Source organism: Dermochelys coriacea, chromosome 11 (assembly GCF_009764565.3).
Source record: "Dermochelys coriacea isolate rDerCor1 chromosome 11, rDerCor1.pri.v4, whole genome shotgun sequence".
NCBI lineage: Eukaryota > Metazoa > Chordata > Testudines > Dermochelyidae > Dermochelys > Dermochelys coriacea.
In genome coordinates this window covers 66,228,182-66,248,496 of record NC_050078.2, presented here as the reverse complement: position 1 = coordinate 66,248,496, position 20,315 = coordinate 66,228,182, and the positions used below count along the sequence as shown (strand labels likewise).

At 43.7% G+C, this 20,315-nt stretch overlaps 2 protein-coding genes across 6 annotated transcripts in view; one reads left to right on the top strand and one right to left on the bottom strand.

Moving 5' to 3' along the window:
• KANSL1L (KAT8 regulatory NSL complex subunit 1 like) overlaps nucleotides 1-9,687 on the top strand; it is a 104,664-nt gene extending 94,977 nt beyond the window's left edge. For 4 of the 5 annotated variants that reach the window (XR_006278109.1, XR_005295741.2, XR_006278108.1 and 1 more), the window contains exons 15-16: nucleotides 108-413; nucleotides 509-9,687. Coding sequence is in view for 1 of the 5 variants with exons in the window: in XM_043505690.1 (XP_043361625.1) it covers nucleotides 108-356 (249 nt within the window). In the remaining 4 variants the exon portion in view is untranslated. Of the gene's footprint in view, nucleotides 1-107 lie in introns of all 5 variants that reach the window. The other variant, XM_043505690.1, reaches the window with a different exon arrangement.
• RPE (ribulose-5-phosphate-3-epimerase) lies at nucleotides 6,858-20,081 on the bottom strand. Its single transcript, XM_038422683.2, has 6 exons — nucleotides 19,871-20,081; nucleotides 9,570-9,649; nucleotides 8,570-8,709; nucleotides 7,933-8,067; nucleotides 7,653-7,739; nucleotides 6,858-7,269 (listed from the first exon to the last, which is right to left on the bottom strand). Exons 1-6 carry the CDS (start codon nucleotides 19,990-19,992, stop codon nucleotides 7,147-7,149), a joined length of 687 nt encoding a protein of 228 aa, XP_038278611.1. The 5' UTR covers nucleotides 19,993-20,081; the 3' UTR covers nucleotides 6,858-7,146.
• Nucleotides 20,082-20,315: the final 234 nt, after the last annotated feature.

Sequence of the window (20,315 nt, the reverse complement as noted above, 5' to 3'; positions counted from 1 at the left end):
GCAATGTAAAGAACAAGACTCATTTGTTACTTGATAACAGAATCATTCTGCACATAGCTAACCAGGACCCCTCTTCCCCCCCCCATCCCCCCTTTGACTCCTTTCAGTCTGAGCTGTGGGAACTTCGGGTTTTTCCGTTAAAGGATGAAGACATAGAAACCTTACGGTGCCAAGACCAAATAACAAATCAGACTGAAAGTTCAAGTGCAGCTTTCCACAGTGACTCCCTGTGCACTTCATGCACTCCCATCACATTGCCAAACAATGGCCATCCAGCAAGAAACCAATCCACAGAAGAGCTGGAAGACTGCAAAAGCGTTTTCCTGGGACCCTGCAGCACAAGAAAACACAGGTGACAGGGGGAATAATGGTGGTTCATTAAGAAAGCTGAGTAAGGTGGAGACAAGTACAAGGTAAAATCTCTGTTCTTCACACAAGAAATAACAGCACAATTCAAATACTGTACATTAGCAGCCTATAATATATTTTCTTTCTTGCTTTGTAACAGGCAGGATAAAATCCCAAACTCAACACTTTCTTCTTCCTGAACCACAAGAGAAACTAATTATTTCGAGCTGGAAGTCTAGTATTCCCCATGTTGAAAGTGGGCACACCTAAATAGCTGGCAAGGTTTACTGCTTTCTGTTGTCATATTGCCACATTCTTTAATATTCTTCCTTTTTTTCTTTCAAATGTGTTCATGGTTCTGATGGATTCTGGGACAGCAGAGCACACTTTAGTCCTTTAAACAAACAACTTCAAAACACAGAAAAACTTCTTGAAAAGACAGTGAGGAAGGGGGCGTAATTTGAAATACAATTGTTTTCTTTGGTGGCATGAGCATGTCACAAATACCTGCCTTGTTTAAAATGCATGTCTGAAATCCCTTGAATATTTAAGTACCAGTAGTTTTTAAATGACACTTTCAGAAGCCTTATGTTTGGCTTAAAATGAGCCACTCATTCAACTCTATTGTTAGTTTCATGCAGAAATCCTCAAACACTAACACACAAATATATCACTATATTTCCGTAGTTGATTTCTCTACTATACAAAAAGTAGACAGTTTCCTATTTCAGTCACATGGGGAGCAGAGAAGCCTTGGAGTGGTGAGGAAACGAAGAGTGAATTAAATGAAGATACAGCTCTGAATTTCATTTTGGATCACCAGATATTTGGAGACCTAACTCCTAGACCTGCAGTAGCTAATGCTGCTTATAATTGTGTGCTGTAGTATCTTACCAACAAGTATAGTTTGTTACGGTTTCTAAGCGATATCTTGCAAGTATGCAAAATCAGAGTGACTAACCAGAAAGGAAAACATTGTTAATAAGGACATCAGAAGGGCTTAAAAAAACCTTTCACAATGTTTCTAAACACGGATTGATTTTTAAATTTCCAGCCATTTCACTCTCTCAGAAAATAAAAGCAAATTGTTTAAACTCATACGTTCTGAATTACAGTAATCAGAATTTATCTGCATCCTCAAATGATGCTAATAGAAGATGACGCATACAAGAATTGATTATATAGCAGTATTCTTGTAGCAGAACAATAATTTGACACCAGTAGAACGTATGTATAAACCACTGTCAGCAGGAAGTTTTTCTGTGTACAACAGTTGAAGGCAACTATATAGGAGTCTCTGTTCTTGTACAACATTTTTCTTCAGCTTGTAATATCCAATACTGACAGATGACCCGTTTGTTAGTGTCAAACTTAAATTTTTTTTCCTGTCAGATTAACTGGAAATATACGCTGGACCTCAGAAAAAAGTTCAGTCAAGTTTCAACACTACATCCTATGCTACATTGTAGTTTATTGCACATTCTGATTTATTTTAAATCTTTTTTTAACACTGGTTTGTCCAGCAAATTAAACTCAAATTTTGCCTCAGTGTCTGATACAATAATCTTCAATGCTAGGTTTTTTTAATTAAAAGTTATTTCCATACAATGTGTATAGTCTGAATTTGATTAGCAATAGAAGTATTTAGATTCCCTTCACAGGTCTGTAAAATCAAATTAGTGGTATGTACTTTTAAGAGCTGAAGACCTGTATGATCTTTTAATGGCTTTGTGGGAGTCACAAAGTAGTAATGGTACAAAGCCTTGCTGTTGCATTTGTTAATGTTGCATTAGTACATGATGATGATGCATTGGATAACTGGCTGTGAGACTGTGGTTTCCCCATCTATTATCCCTTCTTCCTAGTTTCTGAGTGGAATGGGGTATTTCTCATTTCTCTCTCCCTCGTCTTCTGGCTGCTGCTGGGAATGTGAGTTGGAGAGCAGTCTGAGGTGAGGCTCCTTTCTTCTCCATTCCCCTGCTCCTTCAAAGTGAAGATATGAGCAGCTCAGATCGTGCTAGCTCCCATCATACAACTTTATAGGTTGTTCAGTGCCTCCTGCTCTTGTCTGATCTGTTTGGCAGTGTGAGGAGTAATCCTGGGATCTGGGCATCAGTCATGTGAACTCCCTGCATGCAGGACCCAGGAGAACTATAGGTGAGGAACACTGACTTAGTAATGAAGTCTGAATCATCCAGGATCCTGAAGGAAAAAGAGAGTGTTCTCTGTTAATGTTAAGAGAATATTTTAAAAATGAAGTAAACTTTCGAGTAGGGCTACTAACCAAGTAGTTCCTGGCAGTTTCCTTTAGAAGAGGATGTTAATACTGCTCAATAAAGATGTTATTTGTTAATCTTGCTAGCTACAGGGCCGATGCAAATGGAGATTGTACACAACTTCTTTGTCCCTATTGAGATGCTCTCTGCCCTACCCATTATGTGAACAGGCTAAAATAATGAAACCACCCTGGCAAAGATGAGACGGGCAAGAAAGAAACTGAAAAACTTGATGCAAAATGGAGAACTTTCCTTTTATAATTTCTCCCTATGCAAATATTTAAGGCATTTTTTTTCCATCAGAAACTTTGCTCTTAAAGTCCACATCTCATCTGATAAAAAACAGATTTTGGGCAGCAAAATAATTTGCCTGGGTGCAGATTCTAAGACCACCTCCATCCATTGAACTCCACGACATAAGGCAAGAATAGAATATAGTTTATCGTTTCTCTTCACCAGCTCTGCATTCTGTAATCCTTCCAATCCCTGTATGTCTTCCCAATGTGCTTTCTCCCACTGCCCCAGTGCCTGGAATGGCCACTCCCCCCCTCCCCCCCCGTCTAGCCTACACACCACATAACCTCTCCTTCAAATCTCCCTCTACTACTCCCCAAGCTCTCCAGCAAACTCATCTTATTGGTATAAACCTCCTCCCTGGTGTCATCTCTGACTCTGGAAACTCTTGGGGCTAGGGGATGCTACTATTTACTTGTATTACAGTAGCCCCTAGAAGCTCCCGCTGAGATTGGGGCCCTATTATGCTAGGATGTGTACAAACACATTGGAAGAGACGAGCCTTGCCCCAAACATTTTATAATCTAGAGCCAAGACAGAGTGGGATTACGATCCCCATTTTACAGAGAGAGAAAGTGACTTGCCCAAAGCCATACAGGAAGTCTGGACAGTTAGAAACTGAACTGTCTTAGTCTAGCACCTACACAAGCCTCAGCCCCACCCTCTTTCTTCATATCTGCTGTACAGAGCTGCTGTGATGTCTTCAATTATTAATAATAAAAACTTATTGGGATAATAGATGCAGCCTTTCTCTCTCATGGAAATGGCCTCCATCAGTTTCCTGCCTTTCCCTCACCTATAGTTTGTGTATTGTCACATGAATTTTGAAACCACTGAAACAATTAGCTCTCTATTTCAGAGCAGGCTGAGAACTGCAATACGCACAGCTCAGCCCCAGGGCTGCATTTATAAAAACCCATGAAGCCCCTTACTCAAGATTTTTTCCTCATACCTCCCTTAAACTTCCAAAAATTTCCTCAACTTTTTGAGGCTAAAACAGGTCATTCCTCTTCTCCCTTCCCATTCCCCCTGTGCAGTGGTGAAGTACTGAGCATTATGCAGTCAGGCACTGTTGGATCAGTGACTTGTTTCAGTGTATTTGTGCTTTGTTTACCATTTTGGATCAAAAGGCATTTTTTCAGGTCTCCATATCTCCTTCCCCTGGCCCTGTTGCAAGAGGTTTCACATCCTCCTTCAGATCCATGAACTTCATCAAAGCATGGGAAGGGCAGAAAGTCCTCAGATGTGGTGAGCAGAGCATATTTTCTGATAGTGTCTTGCCCTATTTGGGTGCATGCTAGCTTGCTTACAGTACTGTCCTTTGGAGGACCCCACATCCAAGTAAGGATTGAACTGGACATCTGGAATCTTATATATTTTTCCTCCATTGACAATGTGGGCACCCTGGACCCTTCCCTTGTTACAGAATATCAGTTACCTCTTAGACCTCCAGTCCAGTAATGCACAAAAGGCTCCTTTGGCACGAAAGTTTAGATGGCTTTATTGGCTCGCCATTGGCACTTTGAGACAAATAATTCTCAACTGGCCCTCATTTTAGTCCCAGTGATATCCCTGCACTTTTATTGTTAAAAATGTATTTACATCATGAATTCATCTAGCTAAAGAATCATGAGACTGAAGTTATAGAAAAGTACAAGTAACTGTATTCCTCACTGGGGGTCTGGTAGGTTGAATGTATGAGACTGATGTGCAGAATGTCTGGAAATTTGATTTAGGCATGAAAGTTTGAGTCAAAGTTCTCGATTCATTGACCCATGACTGGGTGATGTAGATTCTGTGTGGTTAGTTTTAATGTGGAAATGCTTTTTCCATTGGGATGCCTGATCAGACTGGGTGTCTCCATGTTTAATATGTACTTTTATGGATGACGTGTAGCTGCTGTTTTCTCTGCATAAGCATGTATACATCACTTATTTTTAAGTGCAGGAAAACACGCTGGGACAGAAAATTGTCATTTGTTTGCTAATAGTGAGGAAATGGGCAATTCTTAAGGAGTAACAGAAGAATTTAATCAAGCATATGTGCAAGTAGTAATCGCCATGGTGACTAATAGCCTTTCCCTTAACCTTAGCTGTAACAAGAGGCTGTGGAAGTGAAGAGGTCACACTTACATAGTGGGGTGCTCCAGTAGGAACAATTAGCCACTCACTCTGCTGGAGAGGTGAGGCGAGGCGGTTTTCTTGCATGTATGTTCTCCTCCCCTGAAGTACAGCCTTAGGCTGGCATTTTACACGTGCTCAAGGCCTTTGACAAAAAAGGCGGGAACCCCAAACTGCTCTAATCTAGGACCTGACAAAGGATTCAATTCTCCTGGGGACAGAGCATAGTATTTTGTAACTGAAAGGCTGTTAAATGGCAACAAGCGAATGCCTGCAGTTAAACATTCTCTCCAGGGTAGTTTTGGGGGTACTGTGTGAATGTGTTATGACAACTATATGAGAGTTATATTTGCAAAAGTGGTGCACAGCAAGTTTGAGCAAATGATTCCATATGGACAGTTATCCCTGACCCAATTCTATTTAAACTCTAGTTGGCTTACTAACAGCATTGTCTGAGCCCCTTTTTTGTGTAGTCCATGCCAAAAGCCTTTGTTGCAGCATCCTCACATCTGCTTTTACTGAGGGAGCTAGAGTGGCTATGTTTACACTAGCAGCCTTCACCACTGCCCTCACACCTGTAGTACACCTCTACCCCGATATAATGTGGTCCTCGGGAGCCAAAAAATCTTATCGAATTATAGGTGACACTGCATTGTATTGAACTTGCTTTGGCGTCAAGCATTTGTTATTAATAGTCACTTCCCACCCCCTGACTGATCCCTCAGAACCCCCGGCCCATCCAACCCTACTCCATCCCCTGACCCCTATCCAACACCCTCAAGACCCTGCACCCTTAACATGCCGCTCAGAGCAGTGTATGGGAGCCAGACACGCTGATCCGCTGGAAAGTGCAGTCCTGCCCCCCAGAGCGCTGCTTTACCACGTCATATCTGAATGTGTGTTATATCAGGGTAGATCATCTCTGTTGAACTGGGGTACTAGAAAGAAGTGTGCAAAAATGTTCCCTCTAATCACTTCCTTTCTGCAGCACTAACGTGGGGCTTTGATTTTTCAGAGAGACTAGCTAGAGGAATTCTTGAACCAGTCCTACCTCTCTCTCTTGACTAACATCACTGCTTAGAAACTGAACAGCTGAAGCAGATTCACCATGTGGATCCAAATTATCTTACTTCCTCTCTCCTGGAGTAGGTCTTTCTGTAAGTGATGTATGCTGGTTATTACATTTTATACACAGGCAGCAGCTGCTTGGTCTTCCACCCATGGATTGCCTGAAGGATACTACATTTACCTATTGGAAGCGCTAGAATGCACAAGACCTAAACTTAGGATCCCTATGTGCTTTTGTACAAATGTGAGACAATACCCTATGACAGCTCATTCTGCAATAATTAAAATGTTGTTGACCCACAATAGCAGGCAACTTACTATTCTACTGCTGGTGACAAAACCACTATTCTTCAATGAGTAACACCTATCTTTAGCTGTTGATTAGGCCAAGTTAAATGATCTGAAGGTACAGTTATTAGATTTGTTGTAGTTTTCATAGGCGGTATCCTTACGACTAGCTAGTGAAAACTTTCCAAGAGACTTAGCTTCCGCACTCCCCCCTTTGAAAAACTATGCTAAAAGCTTATTGTGGAACTTTTATTTCCTACTGCTGTGAGAATGAAATATTGTACCATAACTTTATTGGGGTGTACATACCTGTCTAAGTTAGTGAACTTATTTCTGGAAAGATGCTCTTTCTTGGGGTAGATGGGTTCATCCTGGAGTACACATGCTACTGAACAGCTAATGGATGAGTTTAGCAAGTCGTAAGATGACTTATCACTTTAAGAAGAGTGTTTTATTTCAAACATTGAAACAGTTTTGTAGGAATGCACAGAGCAGACTCTTAAGTCTTCCATACCTTTCAAGCAAAAACTGACTGAATTTTGTTTCAATCCAATCCCTGTTATCTGCTATAAAATAAGTCTCCAGGCAATTTAAGGGATAGCACTGGCCGATTGTGTTTCCAGCCCTGGCAAAACAGCTTCTTGCAGTGAAGGAACAATTCTTCAGTGCTGCAGTCCTGGTTCAGGAGCAATGTCTCCATATTGGACTAGAACCCGTTCACACCCCAGCTGCCTTGGCATGAGTTGGCGGTCTCATCGGTCCAGGGAGCGTTTCTGAGCAGCTTCTGAACACACATTCCTCAGGAGGTTGATGACAGATCTAGGATCTTCACTTTTCATAATAGCACTGCCAGACACAATCATGTTTGCTCCTGCCTGGAAGAAGGTTAAACAGCCAGCTGTGTAATATGGACCACCACCCCATAATCCCAGTACACTCTAACTAGTGTAAATTATGTATTAGGTAACTATTGTCCAGTTGCAGCATGCATAGACTTGAGCAGCACAGGTTCTGTACGTCAAAAAAATTACTCTAGTGAGAAAAGGGTATTATTTCCCCAAACAGCTTTCCTGCTGCACTGTAGCCTATGTTAATTCTGGTTCTATCCTGAGCAGAGGGTGAAAGTCTTTAGACTATCTGAAAACAAAGCAAATGGCCAAAATGAAAGACCCAGCAGAGAGATTATCTCATGCACAGAATTAAAAGAAATGTCATAAAAGGAGAGTCCTCACTGTGCTGTTCAGTTTTTAAATCTTACCTCTGCACATTTATGGATGGTGTCTGGCCCTACACCACCATCTACTTCAATATCCAAGGAAGGAAATTGTGTCCTCAGCCACTGAATCTAAAGAGCCCATACAAAAAACCCAGAAAAGTTAAGCACTTAGCTTTACACTCAGATACTCCCCAGGTCTATATAATTTTTAACATTTAACTGGTTAAGGATTTTTTGTTAATGTCATCTCCCTTCCCAGTTCTCAAGGCACAGGGAGTAGAAACAGACTAGTTCCATTTAATAAAACACAATCAGTATCTACCTTTGGCATCATGTCTTCCATGAACTTCTGCCCTCCAAATCCAGGTTCCACTGTCATCACCAAAGCCATGTCTATCTGATTGGCCCATGGTGCTAAATATTCAACTACAGTTCCAGGTTTGATGGCCAAGCCTACCTACGGAAGAAGGAAAAGATAAATGAAAGTGCATCTGTAGGACAACAGAGACCTTGCACCTGTGTTAGCACTGCCTTGATACTAGCTACTACAAGCTTAAAAAAATTACTGATTAAATATTGTGAATAGTATTTGGAATATTATGTAGGATCAATTAAGGCAAAAAGGTATTGACTGATCCACAAATTTTATGTTGCACCCCACCCATAATGTAACCAGCCCATGGCCCCCAGGGTATGGGGCTGCAGCTGGGAGCAGGAGTCAAAGCTGGGGTTTGGCCTGGAGCAGAGCTAGGTGGCCCTTCCTCCCTGTCCCCTAGTGGGGTGTACCCCACACTCTGGGGACCACTGCATTAAAGCAAGATTCCACTTTGTCTCTAGTACTTCTGTTAAAATATAAATTGCTTTCATTCCATTAGTTCTCAAGAACATTATTGCCCAGATCTTTCAATGCCAGAGGGAGGCAGCTACTGCACACGACTCTTGCCACACCAACTCCTCACCTTCATCCCATTTTCCCGAATGTCTTTAATCAGTGCCCCTGGATTGTCTGTAGCCTCTAGGTGAAAAGTGTACTGGTTTGCACCTGCTACAGCCATTGGTTTCACCCACTGCTCTGGCTTGGCAACCATCATGTGCATATCTGAAAAGAATCACACCCCAGAACAAAGAACAAAAGCATGAGTAAGCAAGATACAGTTGGCATGCATCACTGCACCAAAATATACCAGTATGTGTACTAGCTGTAATTCATATAACAGCTGCTTTGGAGTCATTACAGAAAATGTCCATTCAAAGCATGCGCTCAGAGCTCAAAAAGAGTAGCAACAGCATAAACCGTTCAAATGAGTGCATATTAATTTATACAAAACAGATTCAGAATATAAATCCATGCTCAGCATTGGTATTATTAAATATGTTTAGTAATAATTACTACTCAAACTTAATAGCACATTGATCACATTATAGTGACATGTCACATGGGAGTGTGTTTCTTTAAAGTACTAAAAAACAAAAAAAAAAACAGTAGCTCACATAATACAGTCTCCCCTCCCTCAGTTTAGCTAAAAAGGAAACCACATTTTTACAACATTTTGCTTGGCTATAAATATTTAGTTATCACCAAACATGAGGCCCTGGACATGGCTCCTTTGTGCTACTGAGTTCTAGAAAGGGATTGGAAAGCTGGGAAAATCCTCATCTGACATAGCTGGCTCTACACCAACCCTCCTCAACTTTCTCCACATGTAGGGGGATGGGTTGTAACCACAGTCCAATGATTCCTGCCACCATCATGGCCCCCACTGTAAGGCTATTCTAAACTAAGACAGCACAAAACCAGCCCCAGGATTAGGGAGCAGCAAAACAGTTTTGAGGTTACCCCACTGAGTTGGGGCCTGAGCTTACATGCCACAGGTGAGGATTCAAACCCACAATGTTTTGTGGTTTCCTCTGTCAATATAACAACATGTACTCAAGAGTTTGGAAAAATGAAGTCCTTACCGAAGAAAGGATCCTGACCCAGCTGCTTTCGAAGGCTCTCTACTACAGGGTGTCCAAATGTGATGTTCGGAACAAAGTGCCTACCAATTAGAAAAAAGCACTTTATTTTTCATTATTTGTGGGGAAAAAAAAAAAAAGATGAGGTTCTTATTAGGCTTGACATTGTTTTACTGTATGGTGACTAAAGTAAGGAATTCTATATTGACCTACATTTATGGGAAATATGAAAACAAATCTTTATAGACTATGTTCAAGAAGCAGTGTCGTTAATAAAATAGAACCTCAGAGTTACAAACATCTCGGGAATGGAGACTCGTAACTGAACAAAACGTTATGGTTGTTCTTTCAAAAGTTTACAGCTGAACATTGATTTAATACAGCTTTGAAACTTTACTAGGCAGAAGAAAAATGCTGCTTTTAACCATCTTGATTTAAATGAAACAAGCACAGAAACAGTTTCCTTACCTTGTCGCATCTTTTTTAAACTTTCCCTTTATTTTTTTAAAAAAAGAAAAGGAGTACTTGTGGCACCTTAGAGACTAACAAATTTATTAGAGCATAAGCTTTCGTGAGCTACAGCTCACTTCATCGGATGCATTTGGTGGAAAAAACAGAGGAGAGATTTATATACACACACACAGAGAACATGAAACAATGGGTTTATCATACACACTGTAAGGAGAGTGATCACTTAAGATAAGCCATCACCAACAGCAGGGGGGGGGGGGGGGGGGAAGGAGGAAAACCTTTCATGGTGACAAGCAGGTAGGCTAATTCCAGCAGTTAACAAGAATATCAGAGGAACAGTGGGGGGTGGGGTGGGAGGGAGAAATACCATGGGGAAATAGTTTTACTTTGTGTAATGACTCATCCATTCCCAGTCTCTATTCAAGCCTAAGTTAATTGTATCCAGTTTGCAAATTAATTCCAATTCAGCAGTCTCTCCTTGGAGTCTGTTTTTGAAGCTTTTTTGTTGAAGTATAGCCACTCCTAGGTCTGTGATCGAGTGACCAGAGAGATTGAAGTGTTCTCCAACTGGTTTTTGAATGTTATAATTCTTGACGTCTGATTTGTGTCCATTCATTCTTTTACGTAGAGACTGTCCAGTTTGGCCAATGTACATGGCAGAGGGGCATTGCTGGCACATGATGGCATATATCACATTGGTAGATGCGCAGGTGAACGAGCCTCTGATAGTGTGGCTGATGTGATTAGGCCCTATGATGGTATCCCCTGAATAGATATGTGGACAGAGTTGGCAACGGGCTTTGTTGCAAGGATAGGTTCCTGGGTTAGTGGTTCTGTTGTGTGGTGTGTGGTTGCTGGTGAGTATTTGCTTCAGATTGGGGGGCTGTCTGTAAGCAAGGACTGGTCTGTCTCCCAAGATCTGAGAGAGCGATGGCTCGTCCTTCAGGATAGGTTGTAGATCCTTGATGATGCGTTGGAGGGGTTTTAGTTGGGGGCTGAAGGTGATGGCTAGTGGCGTTCTGTTGTTTTCTTTGTTGGGCCTGTCCTGTAGTAGGTGACTTCTGGGTACTCTTCTGGCTCTGTCAATCTGTTTCTTCACTTCAGCAGGTGGGTACTGTAGTTGTAGGAATGCATGATAGAGATCTTGTAGGTGTTTGTCTCTGTCTGAGGGGTTGGAGCAAATGCGGTTATATCGTAGCGCTTGGCTGTAGACAATGGATCGAGTGGTATGATCTGGATGAAAGCTAGAGGCATGTAGGTAGGAATAGCGGTCAGTAGGTTTCCGATATAGGGTGGTGTTTATGTGACCATCGCTTATTAGCACCGTAGTGTCCAGGAAGTGGATCTCTTGTGTGGACTGGTCCAGGCTGAGGTTGATGGTGGGATGGAAATTGTTGAAATCATGGTGGAATTCCTCAAGAGCTTCTTTTCCATGGGTCCAGATGATGAAGATGTCATCAATGTAGCGCAAGTAGAGTAGGGGCATTAGGGAACGAGAGCTGAGGAAGCGTTGTTCTAAGTCAGCCATAAAAATGTTGGCATACTGTGGGGCCATGCGGGTACCCATCGCAGTGCCGCTGATTTGAAGGTATACATTGTCACCAAATGTGAAATAGTTATGGGTCAGGACAAAGTCACAAAGTTCTGCCACCAGGTTAGCCGTGACAGTATCGGGGATACTGTTCCTGACGGCTTGTAGTCCATCTTTGTGTGGAATGTTGGTGTAGAGGGCTTCTACATCCATAGTGGCTAGGATGGTGTTTTTAGGAAGATCACCAATGGACTGTAGTTTCCTCAGGAAATCGGTGGTGTCTCGAAGATAGCTGGGAGTGCTGGTAACGAAGGGCCTGAGGAGGGAGTCTACATAGCCAGACAATCCTGCTGTCAGGGTGCCAATGCCTGAGATGATGGGGCGTCCAGGATTTCCAGGTTTATGGATCTTGGGTAGCAGATAGAATACCCCAGGTCCTGGCTCCAGGGGTGTGTCTGTGCGGATTTGTTCTTGTGCTTTTTCAGGGAGTTTCTTGAGCAAATGCTGTAGTTTCTTTTGGTAACTCTCAGTGGGATCAGAGGGTAATGGCTTGTAGAAAGTGGTGTTGGAGAGCTGCCTAGTAGCCTCTTGTTCATACTCTGACCTATTCATGATGACGACAGCACCTCCTTTGTCAGCCTTTTTGATTATGATGTCAGAGTTGTTTCTGAGGCTGTGGATGGCACTGTGTTCTGCATGGCTGAGGTTATGGGGTAAGCGATGCTGCTTTTCCACAATTTCAGCTCGTGCACGTCGGCGGAAGCAGTCTATGTAGAAATCCAGGCTGCTGTTTCGACCTTCAGGAGGAGTCCACCCAGAATCCTTCTTTTTGTAGTGTTGGCAGGAAGGTCTCTGTGGGTTAATATGTTGGTCAGAGGTGTGTTGGAAATATTCCTTGAGTCTGAGACGTCGAAAATAGGATTCTAGGTCACCACAGAACTGTATCATGTTCGTGGGGGTGGAGGGGCAAAAGGAGAGGCCCCGAGATAGGACAGATTCTTCCGCTGGGCTAAGAGTATAGTTGGATAGATTAACAATATTGCTGGGTGGGTTACGGGAACCATTGTTGTGGCCCCTTGTGGCATATAGTAGTTTAGATAGCTTAGTGTCCTTTTTCTTTTGTAGAGAAGCAAAGTGTGTTTTGTAAATGGCTTTTCTAGTTTTTGTAAAGTCCAGCCACGAGGAAGTTTGTGTGGAAGGTTGGTTCTTTATGAGAGTATCCAGTTTTGAGAGCTCATTCTTAATCTTTCCCTGTTTGCTGTAGAGGATGTTGATCAGGTGGTTCCGCAGTTTCCTTGAGAGTGTGTGGCACAAGAAATCAATCTCTCTGGTCACTCGATCACAGACCTAAGAGTGGCTATACTTCAACAAAAAAGCTTCAAAAACAGACTCCAACGAGAGACTGCTGAATTGGAATTAATTTGCAAACTGGATACAATTAACTTAGGCTTGAATAGAGACTGGGAATGGATGAGTCATTACACAAAGTAAAACTATTTCCCCATGGTATTTCTCCCTCCCACCCCACCCCCCACTGTTCCTCTGATATTCTTGTTAACTGCTGGAATTAGCCTACCTGCTTGTCACCATGAAAGGTTTTCCTCCTCCCCCCCCCCCCCCCCCCCCCCCCGCTGTTGGTGATGGCTTATCTTAAGTGATCACTCTCCTTACAGTGTGTATGATAAACCCATTGTTTCATGTTCTCTGTGTGTGTGTATATAAATCTCTCCTCTGTTTTTTCCACCAAATGCATCCGATGAAGTGAGCTGTAGCTCACGAAAGCTTATGCTCTAATAAATTTGTTAGTCTCTAAGGTGCCACAAGTACTCCTTTTCTTTTTGCGAATACAGACTAACACGGCTGCTACTCTGAAACCTTTATTTTTTTAGTAGTTTATGTTTAACACAGGACTTGTACTGTATTTGTTTGTTTGGTTTTTTGGTCTCTGCTGCTGCCTGATTGCGTAATTCGGGTTCCAAATGAGCTGTGCAGTTGACCGGTCAGTTCGTAACTCTGAGGTTCTAGTGTAAATGGGGCACACGCTGGGGATCAGGAGACTGGGGTTAATTCCCAGCTCTGCCCCTGACCTACCATGTGACCCTCAACAAACAATCACATGTTTCTGCCCATTTTCCCTCCCACCCTTTTTCTGTCTTGCCTATTTGGGCCATAAGCACCTTGGAGAATGGACTGTCTCTTGCTACGTGTTTGTTCAGCTTCCAATCTCAGTCCGGGCTTCTAGGTATTATCATAATACAAAATAATCTGTGTGGTGTACAGAAAGTTGGCATTCAAACATTTTTAGTTTTAGAACATCAGAATCAAGTTCTGTGGCAAATAAGTTGTTAGGGAAGAAACCAAGATGAATTTAAAAGGACAGAAATCTGGTACAACAGGTTCTGCAGGGCTTTCAGTGGGATTGCCACTGAAAGTGCATGAGAGAATGCGGTTACTCAATAATGCTCTCTTTATATATTTGCCCCTAAAGAAGTTAAATGGGGTTTCTAGTTTGCACACAGTCCCTTTTCTTGAAGCAAGAAAAGGATGGTGAATGGAAAATCAGCTAGACAATTCATGAAGTTTGTTAGGGACGTCTCTATGGTCAATCTATTTTTCCTGGAAGGCATTCAGATACTATGGTGATGAGTGGCAGTATAACACCCCAAGATAAGATACGGCTCTCAACCTGGCTCCACACTGACTGAGCTTCCCATTTCAGTTCCTTTTTTCAGAAGCTGCTTCCACTTTTAAATACGTTTCCTCTTCTTCCTTCTACCTCTAGTCAATAGGATATTTTAGCCTCATGAGGAAGGTTTGTTTTTTTTTAAATGGTACAGCATTAGAAGAATTAATCTCTAATTTCCTTTAAATCTTATTTACACACTTTCCCATTATAGTGCACTTTCGATACCTCAGAGCATTCCACAAACATTTGGCAACACGCAACACCCCTGCAAGGAAAAAATCACTATCCCCATTTTACTGGTGGGGAAACTGAGGCACAGAAAGGTGCTTACCCATAGTGACCCAGCCAGTTCTAATACAGGAGTCCTGACACCCACAATATATTGGGAGCAAGAGAAAGATGAAGGAAAGCACGGGTCTCCTCTGCTTAGTGGGGGAGGAGAGCTGATAGCAGACAACATCAAGAAGGCTGAGACATTTAATGCCTATTTTCCTTCTGTCTTCACTAAAAAGGAAAATTGTCACCAGATTCTTAATACAATTAACCTTAAAAACAAGGAGGGAATGCAAGCCAAAATGGGGAAAAAACAGGTTAAAGAATATTTAGATAAGCTCGACATATCCAAGTTGGCAGGGCCTGATGAAATTCATTCTAGGGTACTTAAGGAACTAGTTGAAGCAATCTCAGAACCATTAATTATCTTTGAGAACTCATGGAGGATAAGTAAGGTCCAAGAGGACTGGAGATCGGTAAACATAGCACCTGTCTTTTAAAAAGGGAACAAAGAGAATCTTGGGAATTAAAAAACAATCATCCTAACGTCAATACCTGCAAAGACACTGGAAAAAATTATTAAACAACCAGTATGTAAGAACCTACAGTATAATAGGTAGGGCACTACCAAATTCACAGCTATGAAAAATGCATAATGGACCTTGAAATCTGTTCCTTCGTGACATCTGGCTAGTGTAGGGGGATTTTGCAGTATTGCCATTCTTATTTCTGTGCTGCCTTCAGAGTTGGATGGCCAGAGAGTGGCGGCTGCTGGGCAGCACCCCTGCCAGCAGCAAGGCAGAAGTGAGGATGGCATGTGGGGGATGGGCTGTCACTTTTGTAGGGGCAGGGCTGGCCTTACAGGTGCGTGCCATGGTCACCACACCCCACTCACACAGCCAGCCAGCCTAAGGCCCCTTTAACTCCAAGCACTGGGCCAGGGAGGGACAAGGCTGAGTGTGCCCCACCCAGGGGCTCCTACCTTGCACCAATTTCTAGCAGCTAGTCCTGGCCAGGCTGGGTCTTCCTCTTCCTCAGCATGGGCTACTCCCGGGGCCAGGTCAGACCCATCTCAGAGAACCTCCCCCAGCTGCAGGAAGCTCTGCTGGCTAAGATCTCTGAAGGCAGCAGCACCAGTGTAGAAATACCAGTGCCAATATTGCAACCCCCACAACTCGCTTTTGGGTCAGGACCCTCCCCCCATTACAACCATGACATTTCAGATTTAAATATCTAAAACCTCAGATTTTAAAAATCCTATCACTGAAATTTACCAAAATGGACTGTGAATTTGGTAGGGCCCTAATAATAGGGTTATAAGGAATAGCAAGCATAGATTTGTCCAGAACAACTCATGCCAAAGCAACTTAATTTCCTTCTTTGACAAGGTTACTAGTTTAGTAGATACATGGTAAGTGAGATGTGACATGTCTTGATTTCAGTAAGTCTTCTGACACAATTCCATATGACATTCTCATAATCAAAATTAGGGAAATATAATCTGGACAAAACTATTATCTGGTGCAAATCTGATTGAAAGACCATACTGAAAGAGTAGTTATCAGTGGTTTGCTGTCAATCTAGTGGAGTCACACACATCAGCCTTGGACCCAGTACTATTTAATATTTTAATAACTTGGATAATGGAGCGGAGAATATGCAGATGACACCAAGATGGGAGGTGTGCTAGCACTTTGGAGGACAGGATAAGATTTCAAATCAACCTTGACAAATTAGAGAATTGATCTGAAATCAACAAGATGAAATTCAGTAAAGACAAATGCAAAGTAATACACTTAGGAAGGAAAAATCAAATGCACAGCTACGCAACAGGAATAACTGGGTAGATCGTAGCACTCCTGAAAAGGATTTGGGGGTTATAGTGGATCACAAATTGAATACGCCAATAAGATGATGCACTTGCAAAAAAAAAAAAAAAAAGGCCAGTATCTTTCAGGGTGTATTGACAGGAGTGTCCTATGTAAGAGGTGGGAGGTAACTGTCCTGCTCTACTTGGCATAGGTGAGGCCTCAGCTGAAGTTCTTGTCCAGTCTGGGCACCACACTTTAGGAAAGATGTGGACAAAATGAACAGAGTCCAGAGGAGAGTAACAAACAAGATACGAGGTTTAGAAATCCTGACCTATGATCAAAGGTTGAAAAACTGTGTATGTTTATTCTTGAGAAAAGAAAAGCATGGAGGGTGGGGGGGGGGGGGAAAGAGTTGATAAAACAGTCTTCAAATATAGCTGAATCATTTAGTAATAGTGAGCATACTATAATTAAATTTAACACCCGTGTGACAGGAAAAACACCACAGCAACCCACCACAGTAACATTTAATTTCAGAAAGCAGGACTACATAAAAATGAGGAAGTTAGTTAAACAAATTAAAAGGTACAATGTCAAAAGTGAAATCCCTGCAAGCTTCATGGAAACTTTTTAAAAGCCCCATAACAGAGGCTCAATTTAAAAGTATATCCCAAATTTAAAAACATAGTAAGAGGACCAAAAAAGTGCCACCATGGCTAAACAACAAAGTAAAAGAAGCAGAAGCAAAAAGGCATCCTAGTGAGGAAAACAGAAAGGAGTATAAACTCTGGCAAATAAAGTGTAAAAATGTAATTAGGAAGGCCAAAAAAGATTTTGAAGAACAGCTAGCCAAAGAGTCAAAAATTAATAGCAAGTGCTTTAAGTACATCAGAAGCAGGAAGTCTGCTAATGAACCAGTGGGCCACTGGATGATCGAGATGCTAAAAAAGCACTGAAGGGCGACAAGGCTATTGCAGAGAAACTAAATTCTTGGCATCAGTCTTCACGGCTGAGGATGTGAGGGAGATTCGCAAACGCGAGCCATTCTTTTGAGATGACAAATCTGAGGAAATGTATTGAGGTGTCATTGGAGTAGGTTTTGGAACAAATTGATAAATTAAACTGTAATAAGTCACCAGGACCAGATGGTATTCACCCAAGAGATCTGAAGGAACTCAAATGTGAAACTGCAGTACTACTAACTGTGGTATATAACCTATCATTTAAATTACCTTCTGTATCAAATGACTGGAGGATAGCTAATGTGACGCCAATTTTTTAAAAGGGTTCCAGAGGGGATCCTAGCAATTACAGGCCAGTAAGCCTGATTTCAGTACCAGACAAACTGGTTGAAATTATAGTAAAGAACAAAATTATCAGACACATAGATTAATATGATTTGTTGGGGAAGAGTCAATATGGGTTTTGTAAAAGGAAATCATTCCTCACCAATCTACTAGAAGTCTTCGAGGAGGTCAACAAGCATGTGGACAAGGGGAATCCAGTGGATAGAGTGTACTTAAATTTTCAGAAAGCCTTGGACAAGGTCCCTCACCAGAGGTTCTTAAGCGAAGTAAGCTGTCATGGGAAAAGAGGGAAGATCCTCTCATGGACTGGTAACTGGTTAAAAGATAGGAAACAAAGGGTAGAAATAAATGATCAGTTTTCAGAATAGTGAGAGAGAAATAGTGGCATACCCCAGTCTGTACTGGGAGCAGTACTATTCAACATACTCATAAATGATCTGGAAAAAGGGGGCAAAATATGCAGATGATACAAAACTACTCAAGATAATTAAGTCCAAAGTAGACTACGAAGAGTTAGAATGGAACCTCACAAAACTGGGTGACGATGGCAGATTAAATTAATTGTTGATAAATGCAAAGTAATGCACATTGGAAAACATAATCCCAACTACACATATAAAATGATGGGGTCTAAATTAGCTGTTACCACTCAAGAATGAGATCTTGGAGTCACTGTGGGTAGTTCTCTGAAAACATCCACTCAGTGTGCAGCAGCAGTCAAAAAGCAAACAGAATGTTGGACATCATGAAGAAAGGGATGGATAATAAGACAGAAAATATCCTATTGCCTCTATATAAATCCATGGTACACCCACATCTTGAATACTGGGTGCAGATGTGGTCACCCCATCTCAAAAAAAGATATATTGGAATTGGAAAAGGTTCAGAAAAGGGCAACAAAAATTATTTGGGGTATGAAATGACTGCGTATGAGGAGAAATTAATAAGACTGGGACTTTTCAGCTTGGAAAAGAGAAGACTAAGGGAGCATATGACAGAGGTCTATAAAATCATGACTAGTGTGGAGAAAGTAAATAAGGAAGTGTTCTTTACTCTTCATGACACAAGAACAAGGGGTCACCCAAATGAAATTAACAGGCAGCAGGTTAAAAATAAACAAAAGGAAGTATTTTTTTCACACAATGCACAGGCAACCTGTGGAACTCTCTGCCAGAGGATGTTGTGAAGGCCAGTCTATAACAGGATTCGCAAAGAGCTAGATAAATTTATGGAGGATAGGTCCATCAATGGCTATTAGCCAGGATGGGCCGGGATGGTGTCCCTAACCTCTGTTTGCTAGGAATGGGCGCTGGGATGGCTCACTTGATGATTACCGGTTCTGATCATGCCTTCTGCGGCACCTAGCACTGGCCATTGTGGGAAGACAGGACGCTGGACTAGATGGGCCTTTGGCCTGACCCAGTACGGCCGTTTTTAGGTTAAGAGCTGTTTTAAAGAGGACAGTGGTGACTTGTCCTTCACAACTGCTGGAGCAGTACAAGTAGTAACTGACTTAATCTGCATTAAGAGGGATGTAGGTCGATATCAGGAAAAACTTTGTCAGGGGTAGCTCAAGACTGGACTAGGCTTCCAAGGGAGGTCGTGGACTCCCCATCACCGGACAGCAAGAACAGGGTAGCTAACGACCTGTCAGGGATGGTCTCCGCTTCCCGGCTCCTGCCTCAGCACAGGGGCTGGCCTTGGTGAGTCCTTCCAGCCGCACCTTTCTATGAAACACGCACACTTCCGGCGACCCTCTCGCCTAGGGGCCGCCGCCCTGGGTGCGTCTACACGGCACTTAGGCGCCCGCGGCTGGCCCCCGTCAGCTGCCTCGGGCTCACAGGGCCCCGGCGGGGGGGGGCTGTTTAACGGCGAGGTCGACTTTGGGGCCCAGGCTGCAGCTGCACCTCTGGGGACCCTCGCACCCTCCCAGGGCCCTGAGGCCGGCGCGGGCTTCCCCTGGCCGGGCGCGGCCGCGCGGCGCCGCCCTTCGCCGGCCACCGACACACCCTCAGCCAGGCCCAGCGAAGGCGGCCGGGGAACAGCGCCCGGCCCCGCCGTAAGGAGGCGCTGAGCAAACGCCCCCCGGAGCCTCCCCTCAGCAGCGAGCGCGCCACGCGCGCAGAGCGGCCGCCGCCCCAGCCCGGGCGCGGGGGGGAGGGGGAGGGGGAGGGGCTCGGGCTCGAGCGGGGCCCCGAGGCGGCAGCGCGCGCGGCGGCAGTTACCCGTCCATCACGTCCAGGTGCAGATAGTCCGCCCCGGAGTCCAGCATGCGGCCGCACTCGGCGCCCAGCGCCGCCAGGTCGCTGTTGAGGATGGACGGGCCGATCCGGCAACCCGACGCCATGGCCGCCCCGCCCGCGGGTACTGAGCGAGGCGCAGGCGCCACAACCCGCTCCCCGAGGATCCTGGGACCTGTAGTTCCGCCGCCCGCGGCTTGCAGGAGGGCAGGGACTACTCGCCCCACAATGCAACACGGTGCCTGGGGAAAGGGCGCTCCCTCCCGGCGCCAGGGGGCGGGGCAGAAGTGGAGGCCCGCCCCCTGAGGGGCGGTGCAAAGACCGTGATGGGCGGGAGGGGGAGAGGCAAGCCCCTCCCACCGCACGCAGCTGGCCCCGGGCTGGCGTCCCTGAGCCTGGCTGCCCTGCTCTGGTCACTCCCTCCGCAGCC

Excerpts from the sequence above, each read along its gene's own strand:
- RPE (XM_038422683.2), bottom strand. The coding sequence starts at position 19,992 with ATGGCGTCGGGTTGCCGGATCGGCCCGTCCATCCTCAACAGCGACCTG. Across the intron at positions 7,740-7,932 it reads TGGAAGACATGATGCCAAAG|ATTCAGTGGCTGAGGACACA; the intron begins GTAGATACTGAT and ends TGGGCTCTTTAG. Across the intron at positions 7,270-7,652 it reads CCATCCATAAATGTGCAGAG|GCAGGAGCAAACATGATTGT; the intron begins GTAAGATTTAAA and ends ACCTTCTTCCAG.